This window comes from Ictidomys tridecemlineatus, chromosome 2, assembly GCF_052094955.1.
Source record: "Ictidomys tridecemlineatus isolate mIctTri1 chromosome 2, mIctTri1.hap1, whole genome shotgun sequence".
Lineage (NCBI taxonomy): Eukaryota > Metazoa > Chordata > Mammalia > Rodentia > Sciuridae > Ictidomys > Ictidomys tridecemlineatus.
Genome location: NC_135478.1, coordinates 88,973,237 through 88,998,731, shown reverse-complemented (window position 1 = coordinate 88,998,731; position 25,495 = coordinate 88,973,237). Strand labels below are relative to the sequence as shown.

The window sequence follows — 25,495 nt, the reverse complement described above, 5'->3', positions numbered from 1 at the left end:
GCAATACAAAGAAAAGAACACCAGGAAGTTCTGTGTTTCACTGCATAATCAATCGTTGCCCCTGCATTAAAGCATATTTACAGGTATTCCTTGCATCCTAATCTTGTACCAAAGACAATTTAGTAATAAATGATTTTAAAGTAATATCATCACAGGGCTGGGGTTGTGGCTCAGTGGCAGAGCATTTGCCTAGCATATGTGAGGCACTGGGGTCGATTCTCAACACTGCATATAAATAAATGAATAAAATAAAGGTTCATCAACATTTAAAATATATTTTTTTAAAAAAAGTAATATCACAGTTTTTTTAAAGCTTTACATAATGGTCACACCTCACTTCTTTGGAAAAAAAATTTGGCATAAAATCTGTGATGATGATGATGCAGTAAAATACAGTTCTTTATTATCTCCAGAGACGGGGTACAAGGAAAAGCAAGGTGCAAAACAAACATACAGTATTTTTACCATTCACATTTTTTAAAATGGAGAGTTCACGTAGAGTAGAGTACCCAGGAGTACATAAACCACCTCTGCAAGGATACACGAGGAGCTGCCAGCAGTGATCTGGCTCTGGGAGGAGAAACTGGGAGGCAGGCTGAAAGCAGTGGGAAGGAGCCTGCCCATAGCACACCCTGTCTTCTGGTTTCTGAATCATAAGGTTGCATCACTTACTTTTTAAAAAAGACATCTGAAAATCTGATATTTAAAGAAAGGGCAAAAATAACAGCCATTTTTATCTATGACTTTACGTAGCCAACGAAAATGCTGGCAAACCTGAGGGTGGCCCCTTAATTCTAACCCCTGAAACCCAAGTGTGGGAACTCCTGCCCCAAGGGCAAACCCAGACTGCAGAGCACTAATTCAGCCTTTTCCACTGAGCTGGAGAGGATCAAAACCCAGCTAGACTCACAAGCCTTTCTCTAGAGATTAAGCAGATAAGCTTTTGCTAAATTACTTTGTTTCTTCTCCTTAGAAAAGTTTTGTTTATTAACAGAGCTTGCTTGGTTGCTTGACAAATACTAGTTTGTGAAAATCTGTGTGTAATGCTGTTTTAACACTCCAATGCCAGGAACACACTGGTGCTCAGTGAGTATTATGATGCATACACAACAGACTGGCCAGTAGCATACATGACTGGGTAGGTCTGAACCATTATTACTCAATGCTCATGCAGCTGTGGTGCCTATAACATGCTAATGTGGTCAGCATATGGTGCAAGGACATTTTCTACCTAAAAGTTACCACCACCTCTGGAGTGCTTCTACAGTTAGGGAGAGGTAGGTTCTTGGCTAAAATTCTATTTCAGCATTTGCTTTTACTATCTACTTTTATCACAGTTATAATCAATAATGCACTACAGCTAAACCCCAGTTCTGTATCAGGTACAAACAAAGATAAACTAAACCCTCTGTTCTCACAAAGCATTCATGTGAATCCTAGATATACAGGCCAGAGGCACAGACACAAACCCCAGTGTATCCATGGCTCCAGGCAAACTCCACTGCTAATTGTCTCTCACCAACCTCATAAAATGTGCCCAACTCATGTTGCCAGGCAGAAGCACAGACATAGCCAAAACATGGTAGTCACAAGCAAAACGACTCTGAGCCTTACACATGAGACTATTTGGGAATTATGACATTACATTATAGAATAGCAGGATGACACTAAAATTTCACAGAGCCACCCGTTACATGGCTTAACTCACATGGAAACTGTACCCCACAATGCTTAAAAAATATAAGTTTTTTTCTGAGGAAGCAGAATATCTATTAGAGTCAAGCAGATGGAAAGTGATATAGAGGAAGCTTTGCATCCATCTTGCTCTGGAACGGGTGGCATTCATGTTGGAGACTCATCTCAACACAAAACTCTTATCAGCCAATCACTCACGCAAGGATCTGGAGTTTGGTGTCGTGCTCACAAAACATTTGGATGATTAAATGCTACTGACAGTTTTCCAGTTGATATTTTAAAACATTCTGTAAAAAGACTTTCTGCCACTCCTAATTTTAAAACAACAATGAAAAATATCAGGTAGTAAGTTATTTGAAAAGGAGGATAGGAGGGAAAAAGAGGAAAGATCATGAATTGAAATCAATTTTCATGCATGTATGAGTTTGTCAGGTTGAACCCAACTACTATGTGTATTATAAAGCTCTAATTAAAAAAAAAGTTATTTGAGAGACTACATAATTTTATTTTATTTTTTTAATATTTATTTTTTAGTTTTTTAGGTGGAACCAATATCTTTATTTTATTTTCATGTGGTGCTGAGGATCGAACCCAGTGCCTCCCACATGCCAGGTGAGTGTGCTACCACTTGAGCCACATCCCCAGCCCGGAGAGACTACATAATTTTAATCATGAATTTTATTAAAATTAATGTATTAGCCAACTGATCTCATAATTAATGATTTGAAATAGGCTGAAAATTGAGAGTCATCAAAAACAAAAAAACAACAACAACAAAAAACATCTGCTTATATCTGCATCTAAAGGATCCTTCCAGAGATGTGAATGTAGCTCAGACAGTGTGCCTAGTACCCTCGAGGCCTGGGGTCTGATCCCCAGCACTGAAAAGAAAAGGAGGGGAATCCTTCCAGTCCAATTTTATGCTGAACTATTCCTTTAACATTGAGTTTCTCAAATCTATCCACTACAATTGTCTCTTTATAGTAATAAATCCATTCAATAGGACCTGCTGGATAAAAAATTTATTAAAAGTTTGAAAAGGGGTTGGGGGTGTAGTCAGTCCATGCTTAGCATGTGGGAAGCCATGGGTTCCATTCCCAGCACCACACACACACACACAAAAATTAAACTGGATTGAAAATATGAAAAAATTGGGCTAGGGGTATAGCTCAGTGCTAGAACTCTCACCTAGCATGTATGAGGCCCTTGGTTTGATCCCCAGTATCACAATTTAAATAATATAAAAAAGGTCTTTCAAAAATATATATGAAAAATTTAAAAATAGTCTCTTTCTCAATAAGTGAGCTTACCAGGATCAGAAAATAAAGTCCAGAGCATAAAAAAGGAAACTGCCTTAGAACTCCAATTCTTACTGCTTCCCTCTTCACAAGGAGTTTTGGCACCACGGACTTCCCAGCCACAGTGTATCAGATCTGCTCCAGCCCAACAGGCTGACCCCAGCACCTGAGATTTCAATATGCCACACATATTTTCTCAGTCTTCTGGGGTGAAGAATATGTGATTAGAATTCAGGAGGCTTCAATTCTTGAGTACTGACTAAGCTGTAAAAATAGGGGCACGTACAAAAATGACCTTACAGGTTAAATACAAAGGATGTGAAAATCACCACCAGAGACCATAGTCCAACTGAATGGTAAAAATAACTAGTCAGCACGGAGGGATAATTAACACTCTCCTGTGCTAGGGACTGCTGCTTAAAAGCTTCACATGTATCTTTTCATTTAGTCCTGCAACAATGGAACTCCATTTTATAAATGAGGAAACCAGCATAAAGAGGGTAAGCAACCTGCCCAAAGTCACACTAGGTAGTAGGCGAGAGAGCGGAGCTGTGCATGTAGAGAACCTCGTTCTTTCTGTATTCACATACTGCAGTGTGGAAAGGAGTCTCCTTCCTTAGGAGAAGTCTGCTGCCAAAGGAGTCCTTGGCTTCAGATGTTCCTTCCCAGGAATCCTACCAACTGCCAGCCATGATGGGAGCAGACAAATTGGAAGAAACACAAAACCAAACAAAAACTTCATTTCTTTCTCCCCGATCCCACAAAAGCAGAGTTCTATAAATCAGCTTGGTCTACAGTCAGAATAGTAAAAAACAATGGAATAATGAAATTTAGTCATCATTCAAAGAATTTCAACTAAAAATGTGTCTCTCTGTGTCTCACTCAAAGAGTACCAGAAGGTAGTTTGATACCCTGTTGGTGAGAATGTAAACTTTGATGCAACCTTTCTAGAGTGCAATTTGGCAATGTCCGTCCACATCTCATGCACATCCTACAGATACACCACACAGGATTGTTTTCAAATTGCAACATGCTGTGCAGCATTGCCAGTGACAGCCAAAACAATGAAAGCAAGGGAAAGGCTAAGCAGCCTGTGGACCGTGAACACACACTGGATCTGGGTAAGAGAGCCTAGTATACTGGAACATGAAATGCTCTCTGAGGCATGGTAATGAGTGAAAACAATGGATACAGAATAGCATGAATATTATCAATACTATGATCTCATTCCCACAGATATGTTTTTAGTAAGCAAATGTACCTATCTATGAATTAAACTTCACTATAAGAATATGAAAAAATTACTAATGGTTTCTTTAGTGCAGTGGGGTTAAAAAAAAAGGGAAAAGAAAGGAAATAATCACTTTTCACTTTGTATCTTTGGAAGTGCTTGAATTTTTTTCCTAAGCGGATATATTGCCCTAATACATCTGAAAAGAAATAAGATCAACTTTAATTTTTAATTGCTTTATGAAAAATAAAGTCTGTCTTGCTTTTTGTTAATCGTGCATCTTTCTGTACCTTGTTTCCTTCATACACCCATCCTAGACTCTTTACACCAAAAGCCACCTGGTTGGCTGAGACATCTAAACATGTGACAGGCTGGCCGTAGACATAATGGAGGGTTCTGGCTGAGTCTTCAGCTTTTAGCAGGTATACCAGGTCTCCAGCAGTGGCCACTGCCACAGGGTACCTTCCAGTATCTGGAACTATTTCAAGGTAGTCAACCTGTTAAAGGATAAGAGTTGTTTAGTCCTACAATGTCCTCCAACATGGTCAAAAATAGCAAATTTTTCTATACATCAGTAAGAAGACCAGCAACTCAACAGAAAAAGACAAGCAACGGGACTGTTTACAGAAATGAAACACCGTTTTTAAAAAAATATTTTTTTAGTTGTAGATGGACCCATTTATGTATTTATTTATTTACTTTTATGTGGTGCTGAGGATGGAACCTAGTGCCTCACATGTGCTAAGCCAATGCTCTACCACTCAACCCCACAAACAGTTTTTGCTCAAATGAAATGATGTTCATAATGAAAGATACACAATATACCCCTGAAAAGTAAAACACAAGAGTGAAATCTCATTGAAAACTCATTTTTCACCTGTCATATCAATGAAGATCAGTAAGTCTGAGAACACATTGGGTTGGGACACTCATGTTTATGGTTACCACTTGCTATTGGTGGGGATAAAATCTGGTCCAGCTCATCAAAGGAAATCTGACAATTCTTCCAAAAGGTCAAATGAACACACTCTCACACCCAGCAAGTCCACTTCTGAGAATGTACTTGTAAATAAACTCATATGCAAAACAATTGTGGGCAATGTTATTCATTGCAGTGCTATTTTGTCATAGCTAAAAACTGGAAAAGTTTCAACATTCACTACCAAAAGACTAATTAAATAACTTAAAATACATCTATATATTGAGATACCATGCAGTCACAGAAGAAAGCATGAAGATATTTTTTATAAACTGATATAAATGGAATACCTCCAAGATAAATTTGAGGGAGAAAGTAAGGATGCAAGCAAGGTAAGAGGATTTCCAGTGTGCTAATGTGTGTAAAAGATGGGGACAGAGAAGTATACAATGCATGAACCTTCCCACAATGCTTTCCTTCAGGGAGGGAAATGGGCTGTGAGACTAGGTGCCAAGGGGACTGCCCACTGTGTTTCCCAATGTGTCTTTTGAATTCTGAACTGTGAGGGTATACTAGCTATTTGAAACAAAACAAAATATATTTTTATTTTTGAACAAGAAACCAAGAAAATAAATCCATTCAGTGCAAAATTAACAAAACCATATTTTAACAAATTTGTGTAAATGCCATAAATATGTTACAAAAAGGTTAAAAAAGATTATCTGAGTTAACTGCTATCACCCAGTTTCCATGTCAGGCAATGATTCCAAATGATTCCATTTGGCCATCTAAGGGTAGGAAGCCAGCATTTCAGTACTCCAGACTATACTAGACTACACTAGATTACACTAGTGCTAGCGCCTTCTCTAATTTGCAAGGGATGAGGAAACTTTAAAAAATTATTTGCTTTCTTCTATTCTTGAGGAGCACATTTCTTTCTAGTGCAGTTCACACCAAGTTTTCCCTCCTCGAATAAATTATGAGAGCATGAGTGCTGAAGGTGAGACACACTGTGTAATTATGAAAATCCACGGTGTAAAAGAACAGCACTGCTCTGACAGCATGCCAAATGAGTTCAAAATCCTGAATTCTGAAGACTGTCCAGAGGAGCTTGAAAGACAGTAAACATCCGGGTCACTCTACTAATCCTTGGGCTCAACCATGTAAGTAGCAGCCCAACACCCTGAGCCATGGGTCCATCACAAAGGACGGATGCTCCAGGCTAACACTGCAAACCTGGGAACACTGCCACTGCTATTCAGGAAGCATGTCTGGGGAAAAAGAAAACGTTCAGCTTTCTGGGCTAGAGAGTACTTTTTCTAGGGATACCCAGCACATCCTGTGGCACCTCCTTACCCAGGGTAAGAAATAGACATAAAAATGTATTATAACATACACCTCCAACAATTCTTCATCTCTTTTCTAAAACTCATTCCTCATTTTCCTAAAGTGGACATTCCAAGTCCAGCCATTTAACTTCATCTTGACGTTGGATTTCTGACAGACCAAAAGGCTCAGATTGACAGTGGTTGTGCCATTTGCTGGGAGCTGTAAAGTACTTCAAAAAGCTTCCAGTCTATGCCAGGACACCTTATTGCCAAGGCAGGATTTATACCTTATAGGGGGATTCGCATTTTTTTTTTTAAATCAGGAATTGAATCCAGAGGCGCTTAACCATCAAGTCACATCCCCAGCCCATTTTATTTTTTATTTAGAGATAGAATCTCATTAAGCTGCTTATGGCCTTGCTAAGTTGCTGAGACTGACTTTGAGCTTAGGATCCTCTTGCCCCAGACTCCCAAGCCACTGGGATTACAGGTATGTGCCACTGTGCCAGGCTTGAATCTTAAATAATCATCTTAGTTCATATAATTATTGCTGGTCTATAGTGTCCTTCAGTCAGAGACAAAATAATAAGCACTGTGGCAGTTTACACAATAAAGAGAGAGATTGTACTTTCATTTTTAAAAATAAAACCCCAAAGATAAGATGACAGCATCAGGCAGGTTGCAGGGAATACTACTCCAAACTGCAGAGACCTAATCCTTTTTTTGGGTGGGTGGGGGGCTGGTACCAGATATTGAGTTCAGGGACATTAACCCTTGAAGGGACAAGAAGTCTGAGGAAGTGAAATATGCCTTGGCTTTTAAGGTATTCAAATTTAACAAGATTTCTACCAGAGAGAAAATTGAGAGAGATTAAGGGCTGGTTCTAGGTTAGGCCATCAATTCATTATTCAATGTTGGCTTTTCTGTGCACTCTCCCAATTAGTGCCAAAATCCAGTTTGTTTACATTAAATCCAAATTCAGCACAGATACTTACTTCCCACAAAATCATCTCCATACAAAATCAGATTCTCATACAACTGCACTCTGAAATAAGTTCTATGTAAAGATTCCTTAGCTGGCTCAGCTTCATATGTGGCATCCTGGAACATGGCTACTCAATTAACACTGACTCAAATCTATTTTCACTCAAGAGTTGCTCTTAATCCCAGGTTTGACAACCTTAGGACAAAGAAAGTGTAGGATGAAAACCTTCCTTCCATATGGACCTGGACAGCACTGTTGAACTCATTTTCACTTCTGCATTCAGCCAGAAACTGATCTCAGACTTCCAGGGGTGAGCAGAAGTCTACCATTTTAGTCCAGAGGAGTGTGAGGACCACAGTGATGAGAAACTCTGGCCCTGAAATCAGTCCTGAGGTTGGCATATTTTGGGTTTTCTTTCTGCAGTACTGGATCAAATTCAGGGCCTCCCACAGGCTAGACAAGTGTGCTACCACTGACCCAGGCGGCCCAGCCCTGAGATTTAAACCACAACTTCTTAGCTCTGGGGCTAGGCAATTTACCTTAAGCCTCTCCTGGATTCTGGGTAAATGGAGAAAATAATACCAACTATTTTGCAGGCTGACATGAGATTTATGGAAATAGGAGCCTACAGGAAGCCCCAGGTGAACAGGAGCTGCCACCATCCTATTTGTTTATAGTAGACCCAGAGACTCCAAGAAGAGAAAACAAGTTCACCAGAATAAAGGCTTACCAGTTTCTGAACTTCAAATTCTGCAGCGATCTGCCAGTACCCCTCTTCATTGGGATATAACATCACAACATCAAAAGCGGAAGCTGTGGCAACTGTGGCATCGTCCTTGCTGAGGGCCAGCGCCTGTATTCTTGCATCATGCTCAAAATGATGAATAGGATACTTCCCAGTCCTCAAGTCCCAAATATTAAGAAATCCTAGGTAGAAAGAAACCATGCAGGTAACAACTTTAAATTCACTTAGTATGGATGATCTTATAAGAATCATACAATCATTTTATTTTTCAAAATTCAACAAGAAATAATTGCACGGACATAACAGAGTCTACAGCTATTTGGTTGAATCCAGCTCCACTACTTGCTAACTGTAGGATTTGGAGGAGTTACTCCATAGTTGTGAGTCTCTTTCTCCACCTGTAAAACTAAAGGTAACATTACTTACTGCACAGGACTGCTGGGCTTAGGAGACCAACTGTATAAAATGCTGAGGAAGGGCCATTCCTAGTTATCTCCAATTTGTATGCATCCTATAGTGCCTGCTGTGTGTAAGTGTATTTAATCTACCAATAATGCTAATTTCCTTTCTATTGCTCATCCACAAATCCAGTCCCATTTCCTGTAACTTCCTATTGCCTAGAATAAAGCTCTTCATTTTTTTCTCTTTCCAATCTATCTTCCCATCACCCTTTGCTCTTGCCTTGAATTTGGTCTCTGAACTATAAATGCCTTGAATTTTAGGTTCTTACTGTAAACTATCATTCAGCTCACATAAAGTTAAAAGAAAGTAATACATCTGGGCCACTTTGCAAGACTTTCAAACTGTCAGTAGCCTAAGCAGGTGAGCACACAAAAGCAGAGCTTTCCTCAAGCTCAGCGTTAGAATATAAGACAGTGTGTTCTCTAAGGAGATGCAGATCCCGAAAGGCTCCACGGAACGACGCATTCCCCTGATGAATATTTTGCCAAATTCTCTCCATTCTGACTCAGAGGGAAAAGCTGTGCCACAGGAAATGCCCATAGTTTGCCCATTAGATAGGAGCTGGGCTCTCCCAGTCCAGGAAGTGCTGTCTTCACAGGGGGCTCTCGCAAATGCTCTGCACTGCATGTGTCTGCATGTGCTTTGAGACATTGTCACCAACAGTCAAGAGAAATAAAAGCTGCTACTTGCATGGAGCTTTCAAGGGTCCAGACTCCTTGTCTCCTCTCAGGGAGGCACATCAAGAACTCACTTTGTGTAAGAGAAGAAACAGAAGGTAAGCTGAAATTCAACTAGAGAGGTGCAGGATGAGTGGCTACGTTTACAAGTTCATGAAATAACAAGGAGCGTGCTGAGTAACTGCCATACACCAACAAACTCACCCCGTTCTGCCAAGCATGGAGGCTGTTGAGCCACAGCTCACTCTAAGCACACATGGAGTTTATCTATAAACACATTTTTCACTATTGATTAAGTATTTTGGTTTTGTTGGCATCATTTTTCCAACAGAACTGAAAGAACTGGATGCAATAAAATACACTTTACCCCCCAAAGTTGAGTTTCACAGAGCTATCTTGAGAAGGACTTTTTTGGGTTTTTAAATTTATTTTGGTACCAGGGATTGAACCCAGGGGTGCTTAACCAGCCAGCCATATCCATAGCCCTTTTTAATATTTTATTAGAGACAGGGTCTCATTGAGTTGCTTAGGGCCTTGTTAAGTTGCTGAAGCTGGCTCTGAACTTATGATCCTCCTGCCTCAGCCTCCCAAGCTACTAGGATTACAGGCATATGAAACTGCACCCGGATAAAGACCTTTTTAGGGCTGGGGCTGGGGCTCAGTAGTAGAGCACTTGCCTAGCATGTGTGAGGCCCTGGATTCAATCCTCAGCACTACCTAAAAGTAAATACATAGAATAAAGGTATTGTGAAAAAAAATTCTTAAAAACACAAAAATAGGACTTTTTTAGATAAAAATATATTCCAGGGCTCCATGAATTTAATGGCCATACAGTTCTTCAACATCCCTTTTAATGCCTAAGCATTAAGGACTGGTATTGCTTTTTGAAGAACTGATCCTTTATGATAAAGCAATGCCCCTCTGTACCCCTGGTTATAATTTTTTCTGTGAAATCCACTTTTTCTGTACTTGCCAAAACCACTCCAGCTTTCTTCTGGTTACTGTTGGTAGCTGGATCTTCACCGTTTTACTCTGCCTCATGTCTTCAAAGTGGGTTTCTTATAGACAGTAAATAGTCTTGCTGTTAGCTGGGGTGTTTAGATTATTTAGTATACTTAATGTGATTATGATGAGGTTGGACTTAATCTACCACTTTGCTATTTGTTTTCTGTTTGTTTCTGTTTGTCCTATCTGTTCTTTGCTACCTTCCCCCCCCCCTTTTGATTGTTTGGGTTGAGTTTGCATTGATATTATTTTGATTCCTTTGTTGGCTTATGAGTCAAAATTCTTCATTGTGTTATTTTATTTATTACTTTAGCATTTTAAGATGCATGACTGACTAAGCACAGTCTCCCTTCAAGGGTATTTGTACCTCACAAAGTGGAGAACTTGACAGCAATATGCTTGCATTTCTCCCCTCCCAGCCTTTGTGCTCCTGGCATACTTTTTATTTCTGCATTATGTGATAAGCCTTGCATACACTGTTATTTTTGCATAAGCAGGCAATTATTGTTTAGACTGATTTAAATAATAAGAAAAAGAGCCATTTCTTTTTACCCACAAAATCACCACTTCTGCTGTTCTTCTACTTACATTAACATTATAAAATCCTGCAACTTCTGCAAGGTTTGCAATTTCCCTCTGAACTGTGTAGCTGGGTATGTGACCCAAAAGCACAGCTGCAAGAATGGGCACAGCAGCTGACAGAGAGGGATGTTTGAATGAAGGCTAATATTATAAATGGTCAACTTATTAGTAGTTAATCATGGCTACTTTTACAACCTCAAAACTTCAGAGACTTAAACTGTGAATACTTGAATTATAAAAATATTCTATAATACTGTAGTTGATCATCATCCATGTTGATAATCAAAAAGGAATTAATGTAATAATGCATTCAACAAATATTTATTGAGCCCTGCTTGGTGCCATGCACTGCTGTAGGCACTGGGAATGCTGTAGTGAATCAGATAAAACAAAAAAGTCCCTGATTGCATACAACTGACATTCTAGTGGCATCTACAAAGTACCTCACCTGGGAGCACATAAAGATTAGAAGAATGTAGGGTTGGGGTTGTGGCTCAGTGGTAGAGCGCTTGCTTAGCATGTATGAGGCACTAGGTTCGATTCTCAGCACCATGTACAAATAAGTGAAAATAAAAAGTCCATCAACAACTAAAAAATATATTTAAAAAAGATTAGAAGAATGTGATCCCTATTCTCACAAAACACATACTAGAAGAAAACAAACATTTTAGTTACTAAAATGTAAAATTAAACACAACATAAAGTTTAACCTTCTGTCACGGTATCACTCCATTTTCAGGTCCCCAAAAATGGAGTGGCTAACTTTTCCAAAGACTTCAAGTTGAACTAGGTCCACATTCACTGCATGACTAAGGAAGAACTAGTCAATGCCTCTCAGAGCCAAAGAAATCTGCTTTTCAAATAGGTCTGTTTTAAACAAAATCTGATATAGATTCATTCAAAAAACCAAGTTTTCTCATACTGCAGACACAGCAATGAAGAGACTAAGCTTTGGACATCGTGTGGATTTATAAAAGTGGCAGAGTTGTGTCCTTCTCTGCTCTCCACAGCAGTGAATTCTGAGTGCTGAACAGGGCCTAACATCAGTGAAGGCTTCCTGGATGTTTGTCTCACGTTTCAGTAAGGGAGCATTTGGTTGTAAGAAACAGAATCCAGTGAAATTGGCTTAAACACATCAGGAAAACAGACCAAAAAGGTACAGCTGTCATATAGCCCAAGGGTAGGAAATGCAAGAGATCAGAACCAGAACAAGGAAGACACTGGAAACAAGGCAGAGCTTATCTTCAGTTCTAACAGTTTCATTTTTTCTCTCTGCACAATCCAGCTTTCTCTTGTCCCTGAGTAGATGAAGAATAGTGGCTATCCCCATTCCACAAGGTCTTCTACTCCGAGCCCACAAGTCTGAGTCCGAGTCCATGAAAGGTTTCCCCATCCCTTGTCCAATCAGCTGAGGCCAAAAGGCAACTCAAATCCTACATACCTGCCTTCCTCTAGAGGGGCTGCAAAGGGATTTCAAAGCAAGGAGACACCCCAAAGGTGTCTACCACACCCACCCTGCATATTACACCAAAGGAAAACAAGAAAAATCCTCAGCAAAGGCAAAGGGAGGTTCTAAGCAGCTTCTCGGTGATTTAAGAAGCAGGTCTCAGTTACCATTTCCTGCACCAGCCATGATCTGCCAGGCATAAGCCTTAAGAGTCAAAGTTGATGACCCCCACTTTGCCTCACATCAGACTAGAAGGTGGAGCAGGTGTCATTCTACGTTGAAATCTGATGTGGTGCTGGGATGAATGGTACTGCTCTCCTCCCAAGAAATATGAAAGGATGCAGACAAAGGAAACTGGGTCTTTCTAAGACTCTGAAAGAAGATAATGAGGACAGACCAAGGCCTCCCAAATTAGGTGGGGGCAGGGTTTGGCGGCCCCACCTGCTTCCTGAGCTCAGGACTCTCCACCTTGATGGAAAGGAAAGAAGACTTGACGGAAGGAACTCCAGTGGCCCTAGACTAGCAACAGCCATTAATGATGACATGAGTAATGAGGGCGGCTTTTGGAGGAGACATAAAGCTGCTCAGCAGCTGTGGATGGGCACCCATGCCAGTTTGCAGCACGCCCCTCCCACCTCCCAGAGGAGGCCATCCAGAGTGTGGTAATGAAACTGCATATAGTGGAAATGGGATCTAAATGAGTTTAAACTGATTTATGTTAGCTTTTGTAAAGATTACTAGGTATCTGGAAAGTGCTACCACTGTGAAATAATGTTGACAATCCTTAAGACCTCTGCCTAATGGTACTTGCACAGAGTATTTATATTCCTCGTCATGGGAACAAGGACCATAATGGATACCATTTTTGTTTTATTAGGGATGCATATTTAAATTAATCTGCTATTTGCCTAAACAATTAGCTGCTTCTGTTTGTGTGCACAAAGCCAAAACTGCAATTAGGCTTCCATCAAAAAGATAAGTCCCAACTAAAACTGTCCCGGTGGAGCCATAAGAGCTCAGGGCACAACTTTCCAAAATTACTTTTTAGCATAATGGTAATTATGTTAATTGCTTGAAAGGTAAATAACCGCTGAACTGGTTTTGGAAAAAAAATACAATTGGTATTGCCCCTCCCCTTTGATCTTTTCCATGCACCATAAAATTTAAAACAAGTTAACAGTTTAAAAAGTCAAATGCTGGTCACTTCTTGAACTACAGCTTGCTTGTGCCGTTTGGTGCCTTCTTGATTAGAACTCATTTTAGTTTTGAGTTCCTCTTTGTGAGCTTACACCTGAAGTTTGGTTTCAGTTTCATAATAGTTAAATAGAGAGGATCAATTAACTGTGTTCAGAGACACGAATGAAGCTGAATGTTTATAAATACAGCTGGCAATCTCAATTTCCACCATGTAAGTAACATAAGAAATTAAGCAGAAGTCAAAAGAAATCCTACAACAAGGGAAAGGCATTCTAACAAAAAGTGAAACTAAGCAACACAATTCACAATAGTTAAATTGTGGAGCCAACCCAGATGCCCTTCAGTAGATGAACGGATAGGGAAACTGTGGTATATATTCACAATGGAACATTACTCAGCATTTAAAGAGAATAAAATCATGGCATTTGCAGGTAAATGGATGGAGTTGGAGAATATCATGCTAAGTGAAGCAAGCCAATCCCAAAAAATCAAAGGCCGAATTTTTCTTTGATATGAGGATGCTGACTCAGAATGGCGATGGGGGGAGCATGAGAGGAATGGAGGAACTTTAGATAGGGCAAAGGGGAGGGAGGGGAAGGGAGGGGCAAGGGGGTAGGAATGATGGTGGAATGAGTTAGACATCGGTACCCTAGGTACATGTATGAAGACCCGAATGATGTGAAAATATTTTGTATACAATCAGTGACTTGAAAAACTGTGCTCTATATGTGTAATATGAAATGAATTGCATTCTGCCATCATATATAACAAATCTGAATAAATTTTTTAAAAAGTTAAACTAAATGTGTACCTCTCCATTCATCAATTCCTCACAACAGCACTTGAATTGTGGGCCAGAGACACAAGGAAGTATAAAGTTTGAGAGGACAAAAAAAGTTTTGCTCTCATTGAAGAGGGGCCTGCCAATAGGAGAGTAATACCAGAGAAAACAAGGTCATGAAAAAGAGCTAAGCCATGAGGGTCTTGACAGGAAAAAGCTGAATGAAGTGCACTCTTGCCCAGATGCTGAGTGTTATCCTGGACAGGACAGCTACCACAGTGCTGAGGCTGGACTCTGCTGCCTACAGCAAACAAATAAATAGGAAGTATTCTAGAAACTGCATGTTAGATTATGATCTGAATGGGCTTAATTAAGACCAGTGAAGGGACTGGTTAGGACATAAGCAAAGCAGAGACCAGATATAAGATCACCAAGCAGAAAGGGATGACAAAGCAAGAGGAAGGAAGGATGAATTCCATATTTAGTACCTCTCAAGTTCAAAACAGAAAGAACATCTGAGAAAGAATAAGAAATTAAGACACAGTAAACTGCAAAGGAGGCAAATGGTACACTGGGAGACTGTGGCAATAAGAGTCAAGGAAAAATGGATGGAGAAGCCAAAGATTCTGGACTGGCTCTTCTACAGAGGCAAGTACTGAGTAGGCAAATAATATGAAAGAGACACCACTGCACACACAGTCTCTGATGCCTTGTACTTGAACAAAGTAGAAGATATTCACCAGAGCGAATCAGGGACTGGTCAAAGCAGAGGCCACAGGGAAGAGACTGGGGAGTCCAGAGGGCTGGGGGACTGCTTGGTGGTGGGTAATAAGGGAGGACTTATTTTTCACCATGTACTCCTGGGTTATATTTTAATTCTTTCTATGTGTAATACTATGTAACAAATTATAAATTTGGGTATACAATTTTATAAGTAATAATTTCATTAGTGACTGGATTTTTCCAATCATAATCTACATCATTTTAGAATCAACATTTAATTTTGGTGTACAAAAAATAAAATAAAACTCAAATTCTACCTATGGACCACTGATGATGGGTTTAGGTGAATTAGACTCCAAAGGAATCCAAAACATCACTGCCACCCCCTCCCCTGGACCAAATGGGAGCAAGACATCCCAGCACAGCACATGGCCCAGGGCCAGCGTGCATTAAACCTTAGACTCTGTTCCTTTTAAAATAGATTTTATTTCTACAAGGAAAGTATGTATATCATCAAAAAACACCCACGTAGTTGAGTAACACCACTATGCAATATTTAGAAACAAAATCTCAAAATAATGATGATTCCTAATGGATATATGGGAGTTTATCACACATTCACTTCAATTTTGTATGTTTTGAATTTTTCATAATAAAAGAGTTTTTTAAAAAAAAAAACTTGAAAGGTTAACACTAAGAAGTAAAAGTATATTAACTTGCATTTTGTACATTTCCTTTCTACATGTATTTTACTGAGAATAGAACCCAGCATCTTGCACATGGCTAGGCAAGTACTCTACCACTGAGTTACATCCCCAGTGCCTTCCCCAGCCATTTTTTTTTTTTTAATGAGGGCGGAGGATTAAACCCAGAGGTGCTTTACCCCTGAGTTATATTCCCAGCTCTTTCATTTTTATTTCAAGACAGGGCCTCCTTAAGTTGCCCACAGCCTTGCTAAATTGCTAGGACTAGTCTGGAATTTGTGATTCTCCTGCCTCACCCTCCCTAAAGCAGGGATTGCAGGCATGAGCCACCTGGCCCTCCCCTTTTTTTCTTGACAAGTTTCCAGGTTAGTCTTGAAGTCACCAACTCAAGTATTCTCCTGTATCAGCCTTCTGAGTAGCTGGGACTAGAGGCATGTCCTTCCATACCTAGCTTACAAACGTTTTCAGTAGTCACATTGCCAAATAAGGGCCTTCTCAGATTTACCATGAAAATCCAAGATATTTGCAAACTTTAGAAATCCCAATTCAAATCTTCAAAAGATCTTGAAATTATACCTTTCAAGCAAAAGCATGAAGAAACTCTACATAAGATTCTTAGATTATAGCAAACTGCAGTTGGTTTTGAGTTACCTAAGGCAAATGAGAATCAGAACATTGAATCCACAGAGAATCTAATATCTCACTCAGGCATTCAGATTCAAATGCAAATTTCCCCAGGAAATGGGTGGTTTTGCCACAGGAACCCTGGATGTTTGGGATGGGGCTCTTGGGTTATAATCTATTACTGTCACCATATTTTATTGCTGACATTTTCTCTGCTTTGGCCATTGGTAGCCCAATTAATTACACTTGCCCTATCCCTGTCATTTTTTTTTAAACCCTTTTTTTCTGGTCCCACAAAGGTGTTCCACCTTGTACTTACCTGCCCTACCTCTGTTTCCTTTTATTTAAACACTAATATTTAGAAACTCAAATCTGGGCACTAGTTGTACTCAGCATTACTAAGGTAGCATAATACTTTTAAAACATTTAAGAATTAGAATGAACAAATCCAGGTCCTCAGCTGAAAGGTCAAAAGTCAGGCTCAGACACTATCCTTTCTTGCTGGGCAAAAAGGACTAACTTTTCTTTTCTTTTTTTTTTTTGTCTTTAAATGCAAACTTATATTTGATCACACCATTCATCAAATATAAACAATTAATGCAAAAAGTGTTGGGTGTGCTGGAACACCCCAACTAGCATTCAGTGCACACTAATTAAACACTATAAGCAGATAAACAATTAATGCAAAAGTGTTGTGTATACTAGAGTACCCCAACTAGCTTTCATTGCTCATTAACTAAATACTATAAGCAAATCACAGAATCCTAGGGCAACCACAGTTCCAAAATACCTCCGATGCCACATGACTTCTCTTCCTTGTCTGGTGGTTCTCTCCAGCTGATGGCTGGACGTCAGGGAATGGTGGAGTAGGTCCAGGGATAGACAGCAAGGTCGCCAATCTCACTGACGGCCTTGTAGCAAAACTCTTCAGTGTGGCAGGACCAGCAATTTAAATACAATTCCAAGTTGGTGGTGTATGTTGGTGATTGGTTACACCCAGTAAAAGTCAGCATCCATTGGTTATGTCCAGTGAGGTGATGTAATTGCAACTAGGCATGTTCCAAAAAGGACTAACTTTTCAAGAGTGACATCAACTATACTGCAAAAAGTTATTAAAAGAACTCTTTTTCTTTTTTTATTGGTTGCTCAAAACATTACAATGATTTTGACATATCATATATCATACATTTGTAAAAGAACGCTTCTTCTTTTTTTTGCCTTTCAAAAAATCAAATCAGTTTTGCAGAGGTAAAATCTACATGCAAAAAAAAAAAAAAAAAAGAAAAAGAAAAAGAAAGTGAAAGCCATCCTGGTAGGCTGGGGATGTAGCTCAATGGTAGAGAACTTAACTAGCATGAGTGAGGTCCTGGGTTTGATCCCCAGCACCACACAAAAAAATAAATAAATAAGTAAAACCATCAACTTTAAGTTGTAGTGGAGCTTACAAGGCTATAGATACTTGTTCATTCTCATCAAGCATCTATAGCCTTGTAAGCTCCACTATAATCATAACATAGAACACTGTGTCACCCAGAAAGTTCCCTTATACCCCTTTGTAATGAGTCCCTTCCCCTGGTCCCAGCCCCTGGTAACTGTCCCACTGTTTGCTGACATGGTTTGCTTCTTTGAGGACTTCAGATAAATGAAATTTTATATAGTGCATACTCCTCTGCAAGCAGCTTTTCTTTATTTAGCATAATGCTGCTGAGATGCATTACACGGTTGCATGGAACAGTGTTCCACTGTGTGTCTACACCACAACATATTTATCCACTCACCAGCTTATACACATCTGAGTTGCTTTCAGTTTAGAAACATCATGGATAAATTTCTATCAACAATCAAGTACCTTAAGTTGTTATGTGAGCGTGTTTTCATTCACTGGGATAAATATAACAGTGAGACTGTTGAGTTATTGAGTTTATTTTTAATTTTATACAAAAATGCCAACTATTTTCTAAAGTGCTGTCCCTGATTTGCATTCCCACCATCAAGGAATGGAAATACCAGTTACTCCTGGGTGACCAAAACACTGGTATTATTAGTATTTTTAATTTAAGACATTACAGCAAGTGTGTGATGATGTTTCCTAGTGGTTTTAATTTGTACTTGTTCAATGACTAATGATTTTGAGCATCTTTTCATATACTTCTTGGCCATTCATATATCTTCTTTAGTAAAGTATCTATTCAAATCTTTTGCCATTTTTAATTGGTTGTTTGCTTATACTTAAGTTGTAAAAGCCGCCCCCATGTGTATTTTTTATATATACATATACACATGCATATGTGTGTGTGTATATGTGTGTGTGTGTGTGTGTGTATATGATATATCTACATGATACATGCCATGTAGCAGATATGTCTTGCAAATACCATCTGCCTGTCAATGGCTTGTCTTTTCATTTTCCTAGTGGTCTCTGAAGAGAAAAGGTTTTAAATCTTAATGAAATCTAACATTTTTTTTTTCTATTTTGGCTTTTCGTGCCTGAAGAAATCTCTGCCCAGCTTAAGGTCACAGCGACTTTCTACTTTGTTTTCTTTTACAAGTTTTACACTTAGGGCTACAATCTATTTTGAGTTAACTAATATATGGCATGAAGGAGAGGGTCATTCTAGGGGTGGGAGGCATACATATACCCACTTGTTCCAATACCATTTGTTGAAAAGATTAATTTCTTTATTGAGTTACTGCATTTATAAAAACATCAGTGGGTGGGTCTCTCTTCTGTGCCTCTGTTGTACAGGTCTCTTCCAATGCCAGTAACACACTGTCCTGATTACTGTGGTTTACAGTAGATTTTCAAATGAGGGGGAAGAGTCCTTCAACATTGTACTTCTTTTCTCAAATTGTTTTCAGCTCTGTACATTTTTAGACTTTAAATTCTTTTTAGTCTTAAATTTTAGGACTGGTTTATAAATTTCTATGAAGGGGAAAAAGGCCTGCTGGGATTCTGACTGGGATCAGACTGTCTCTCCAGATCAATTAGGTGAACGATGACATCTTAACTGTTAATCTTCCAATCCATAGTCATGACAATTCTCTTCATTTGAGTTTTCCTTATTTCTCTCAGCAAGATTATCTCATATTTTTGATGCAAAACCAGTTTCTTGCTGTTTGTTGATAACTTGGAAAAACAACTGATTTCTGGACACTGACCTTACATTCAATGACACGCTAAACATACTTTCTAGATCTAGTAAAATTTTTGTTGAGTGTTTAGGATTCTACACATAGATATTCTAACCATGGACATGTTTTACTTCTTCTTTTCTATTTGTCAGTATTATATTTCTTTTTCTTTCCTTTCTGCACTAACTAGAACCTCCACTACTATGTGAGTAAAATAATGAAAGTGCCTTATTTCTGATTTAAGAAGAAATCACCATCTTGTACCATTAAGTATGAAGTCAGAGGAGGATTATAAGTTCAAGGCCAGCCTTAGCAAGTTAGTGAGGCCCTAAGCAACTTAGTGAGGCCCTGTGTCAGAAAGGAGAGGAGGAGAAGGAGGAAGAAGAGGAGGAGGAGGAAGAGGAGGAGGAGGAGAAGGAAGAGGAAGAGGAGGAGGAAGAGGATGAGGAAGAGAAGGAGGAAGAGGAGGAGGAGGAGGAGGAGGAGGAGGAAGTAGTAGCAGTAGTAATAGTTGTTGCTGTCAGCTGTGGGTTTTATACAGATGTTCTTAAGCAAATGTAAAAAGCTCTTTTCTGTTGATAGTGAGAAAAGAGGTTTTGTCATAAGAATCAACTTCTGCGTATGCCAAAAGCCCATAATAACACATTGGTGTTATTTTTACGTTAAACAGACCCATTAACTTTTTTTTATATATGACAGTGGAATGCATTGCAATTCATATTTCACATATAGAGCACAATTTTTCAAATCTCTGGTTGTAGACATAATATATTCACACCAATCATGTCTTCATACCTGAACTTTGGATAATAATGATCATCACATTCCACCATCATTAATAACTCCATGCCCCCTCCCTTCCCCTCCAACCCCTCTGCCCTATTTAGAGTCCCTCTATTCCTTCCATGCTCCCTCTCCCTATCCCACTATGAATCAGCCTCCTTATATCAAAGAAAACATCCGGCATTTGGTTTTTTGGGATTGGCTAACTTCACTTAGCATTATCTTCTCTAACTCCACCCATTTACATGCAAATGCCATGATTTTATTCTCTTTTATTGCTGAGTTATACTCCACCCATTTACATGCAAATGCCATGATTTTATTCTCTTTTATTGCTGAGTTATATTCCATTGTGTCTGTATGCCACATTTTTTTATCCATTCATCTACTGAAGGGCATCTAGGCTGGCTCCACAGTTTAGCCTTTGTGAATTGTGCTGCTATAAACATTGATGTGGCTGTGTCCCTGTAGTGTGCTGTTTTTCAGTCCTTTGGGTATAGACCAAGGAGAGGGACAGCTGGGTCAAATGGTGGTTCCATTCCCAATTTTCCAAGGAATCTCCATTCTGCTTTCCAAATTGGCTGCACCAGTTTGCAGTCCCACCAGCAGTGGATGAGTGTGCCTTTTTCCCCACATCCTCACCAACACGTGTTGCTGTTTGTCTTTATGATAGCTGCCATTCTGACTGGAGTGAGATGAAATCTTAGAGTGGCTTTGATTTGCATTTCTCTAATTGCTAGTGATGATGAACATTTTTTTTTCATGTATTTGTTGATTGATTGTACATCAGACTTATTAACTTTTAAAGATATAAAACAAAAATATCTTTATATTCACCCACATATTTACTATTCGCTTCTGCCATTCTACATTCCTGTGTGCAGATGCACAATTGTGTTTGTTATGGACTTCTTTCTGGCTGAAAAATTTCTTTCATGGTTCCTGGGGTGCAGGTCTTCTGTTAATGGCATCTCTCAGCCTTGATCTGTCTGAAGAAGAATATGTGATACTACCCTGACAGGTCGATGAAGCTCTGCTCAGTACTTCCCTCTGCCTTTTTCTTTCTGCTTTTAAGTGTGCACAGTGTCTATTTCTACACCTTCAAATTCACTGATATTTTCTTCTCTACTGATTACATCTAGTACATTTTCATTTCAAGAATTATCTCTCTTCTGTGGAAATTCCACTGGGGTCTTTTTAAATCTTTTCTTTCCTTATCATGCTTATGTTCTATGCTTTTAGAAACCTATGCACCTATTTATAAAAGCTATTTTAACACTGTTATCTATTAGTTTTCTGTTATTTCTTTATTCTCTTTCTGTGATTGACTCTCTTCATTTTATGGGTTGTATTTTTCTGCTTCTTTATATGTTTAATTTTTTATTGAATGACAGATGCTGTGAATTTTTCATGCTGCTTCCTGGATTTTGTTGTATTCTATTAAATAGTGTTGGATTTGTTCTGATACAAAATTAAAATTAGTTGGATCCTTTTGAGGCTCACTTTTCAACTATTTTTTAGAGTAGCTTCTAGACAGCTTTTACTCTAGAGCTAACTTAATCCCACTACTAAAATGTGATGTCCTTCAAGGATTGCTCCCAACAACCCATGAATTACAAGGTCTTCGCACACTGTCTCATAAAAATACTAACTATACCTAGCCCTGAGTGAGCTCCAAGAACCACTTAGATTCTCCTCCCTTGTGCTAAGGTGTTTCCAGTTGGAAAACAATTAACTATAGGCCTGCTTTGTTTGTTCACCTTTTCTAAGGGATCACAATGTTCAAAAACTGTGGCTTAATATATTTTTTCCAGCTTTCCAGTTGCTTAAAGCAGAAGGATAACTTCAAATTCCTGTTATATCACATTGATCAGAAACAAGTATTTTAACTTTTTATTTTGAAATATTTCAAAATGACAAACTGCAAGAAATTCTATATATTCATTGATCAGATCCCACAGCCAAATGTCCCAGTGGCATGCTTTATAGAAAAAAGATCCAACAGAATACCCTTATTGTCATGTACATCTAAAAAGAACAAATTTTTTAAAAAAAAAAAAATGTAAAAAAAGATCCAAGCCAGGATGACCCTGAACTTGGCTGACATGTCTCCATTGTCTCCTTTAACTAGAACAGTTTCCTAGATTGTCCTTGACTGAGGAGATGTGTGGCAGTTTTAAAGAGGGCAGGTCAGTCATTGTGTGGAATGTTCCTCAATCTGGGTTTGTCCAGTATTTCCTTAGGACTAACCAGGTTTGACAGTTTGGCTGGAATCTCACAGAAGTGCTTCTGTGTTTTCCTAACTGCATCCTATCAACATGGTACAGGATGACAATTTGTATCACTACTGATGATGTTAAGTTTGACTGCTTTATTAAGATGTTATCTGACAGGCTTCTCAATGGCAAAGCTACTTTTTTCTCTTTTTTAATTAATAAGTGTTCTGTGAGAATATTCTTCGAGACTATGTAAAATCCCAACCATCATCCCATTCTTTTTTTAAAAAGATTTTTAAAATATGGACACAATATCTTTATTTATTTTTATATGGTGTTGAGGATCAAACCCAGTGCCTCATATATGCGAGGTGAGCGCCCTACCGCAGAGCTATAACCCCAACCCCCATCGTCTCATTCTTACTCACTACTTTTATCATCAATTGACTTTTCTGTCTGAATCAATTAGTACCATGGTTACCAATTAGTGATTTTCTAATCTCATCATTCTTTCTGTAGTTTTTAGACGACATTCTACTTTAAGAAATTTCTTCTCCCTTTTTATTCATCTATTTATTTTTAAAAGTGTGTACTTGAGGATTCCTGTTTTGTTTCATGGCATGTTATATTCTGTTGCCATCAATATTTACTTTGATACTCAAACTGTCCCAGAACTGGCCAAAAGGAACCCTTCAGGCTAGCCCCTGTGTACTGCCGACAGGGTACCATCATTCCTCAGACCCCTCTTCATTTCCTGGTGCACACCGCTGTTTCAGCGTTACTTGGTTCTTTCCTGCCCAGCCCTGCAGTCAGCACTTCCAGCAGCTCTGGCTCCTCTAAGTACACAGCATCTTTTCAAGAGCTGGGTACTAGCTATGCTCCTTGTTGCTGGGCTGATGATCCTACACCTCCTCAGCAACAAAGCCAGGACAAACACGAACACACACACACCCCATCTGTGTACTTCTCTTCCTATCTGTACTAAAAATCATAAATTCCACACCTATACTCCCCATGCCAACCTGGCCCCACAGGGCTCACTCTGGCCTCCCCCGCCCTACTTCCTTCTCCCACATGAGAAAACTGGCTCCCATCACCCACTACACACTTACCAGCTCAGCCTTTTCTGTGAAGTGCCAACCTGCCAAACCACCATGCTGCTGCACTGGGGCTCTCTCCTCCTCCACCTGGCCCCTCAGGGCCCTCCCTCCCCTGTGGGACCTGCCTAGTGGCTTTCTCACTGAAAAGGCAAGCAGCAGGCACATTTTGCTTTTAAAACAGAAATTCACTCATTCCACGAATATATTTCTTTCTGTTTTGATAAAACTCAAGGATTGAGAATGGAGCAAACACTATAACTAAAACTGCAAGTACTGAGAGGGAAATTAAATTATCTCACTTAAAACCAGATCTATCTTCCTCAAAAAAATCAAACTTATGGTGGCTTGTCAGTTGGCACATTTAAGAATTTGAACAGTTTATTTTTTAAAACTATCTCCCAAAAGCTACCTTGTGCTATTTATTATTCCTTTCAATTTTTAACTTCAACTGCAATAAGCCAGGAAGCTACTCTGAATTTATGCATCACACCGTGTATTATTAAAAATTAGTTTTCAATAAAACAACCTCTAATAAACCAAAGGATTAACACTAAATCTTATATCATAAATTGAAAGTGCCACTCCTTTTAAAAATTTCTTAGTTTTCTTAGAATTTAATCATCTGCTATTCTGTACCTAATACAGTGTTGCTATTGTTGTTGTTTTTTTTTAATTTGAGAGCTTGCAGAACCCCAAGAATTATCTGTGGATCCCTCAGTATGAAAAACAATGTGCTGTAAGGTTAACAGGGGCATGTGGGTGATCATCCAGTGCCAAGAGCCTGCAAACACAAATGCACACGCTGAGATCCCACAGTGCAGCTCAGTTACAGGGTCAAAAGACCTACGTGGGGCTTTCTGAGATTGCCATCAACATAAATACGCAGATTTTCAAAAGTTTCCTAAAGACTCACAACTCTTGCCCAAGACCATCTCTGTTGACTCCCGCTGAAGGAATACTGCACCATTATTCAGTTATAATGCGTATTAGCTCAAAATATATATAAATAAGTATAATTTCAAGCTCTTCTTATTGAATAGAAAAACATTTAAAGGAATAGCTTCCTCCATCACATAATACAGCCTCTGTGGCTTGCGTATGAGACAAACTCTGACACTCTAGAACATACCAGGTAGGAATTGCTTTAAAGCTTAATTCTCCAAGAAATACTTCCTGAACACCCACACTGCCTCAGCTCAGAACTCTGCATTTATTTTTTACTATTATTTTTTTTTTACTTCTCCACAGAATATTTTTTAAATGTGGGCACTCCTTCTGTTAAGAAATTGCTCAAATGAGACAGACCAGGGATCAGGTCAGTGGTAGTAGAGTGCTTGCCTAGCATGTCCAGGGACCTGGATTTAACACCCAGTACCACAAAAAATAAAAAGAAAGAAAATTGCTTAACTGTGTAAATGTACCATATTTTTTTAAAAAATCTTTTTAGTTGTAGATGGACACGATACCTTTATGTATTTATTTTTATGTGGTACTGAGGCTCGAACCCAGGGCTTCACACATGTGAAGCGAGCACTCTACCACTGAGCCACAACCCCAGTACCAAATCTTTTAAAAGGACTATTCCTAGAATTTTTTTAGTTTTTGTCAGAAAGTTGTTTCACTTCATTCTGTTTGCCAAGTATCCAATTGAAAGGTGCCTGGGTCTAAAAGCAGACATCAATATCAGACAAGAATTGATTAATGAAACTTTTAAGAAAAGTGACCAGAAAAGAAAGGCCTTGAAACCAAATAAAATTCTCCACAACCCACAGTCAGCTGTCCCAGGCAACTCCCAAGTAGCACCTCAACATATTACTAATCCACCTCTCAAACTTCAACTTTGACCACAAGAAAGGGAGGC

General features: G+C 39.0%; 1 protein-coding gene across 2 annotated transcripts in view; it reads right to left on the bottom strand.

Annotated features, from left to right (window-relative positions):
• Fbxw8 (F-box and WD repeat domain containing 8) overlaps positions 1–25,495 on the bottom strand; it is a 111,941-nt gene that overhangs the window by 34,724 nt on the left and 51,722 nt on the right. For both annotated transcript variants that reach the window (XM_078039100.1, XM_078039099.1), the window contains 2 exons: positions 8,187–8,383; positions 4,515–4,721 (listed from right to left, as the gene is read on the bottom strand). In XM_078039100.1, the coding sequence (XP_077895226.1) occupies positions 4,515–4,721; positions 8,187–8,383 (404 nt within the window). The remainder of the gene's footprint in view (positions 1–4,514; positions 4,722–8,186; positions 8,384–25,495) is intronic.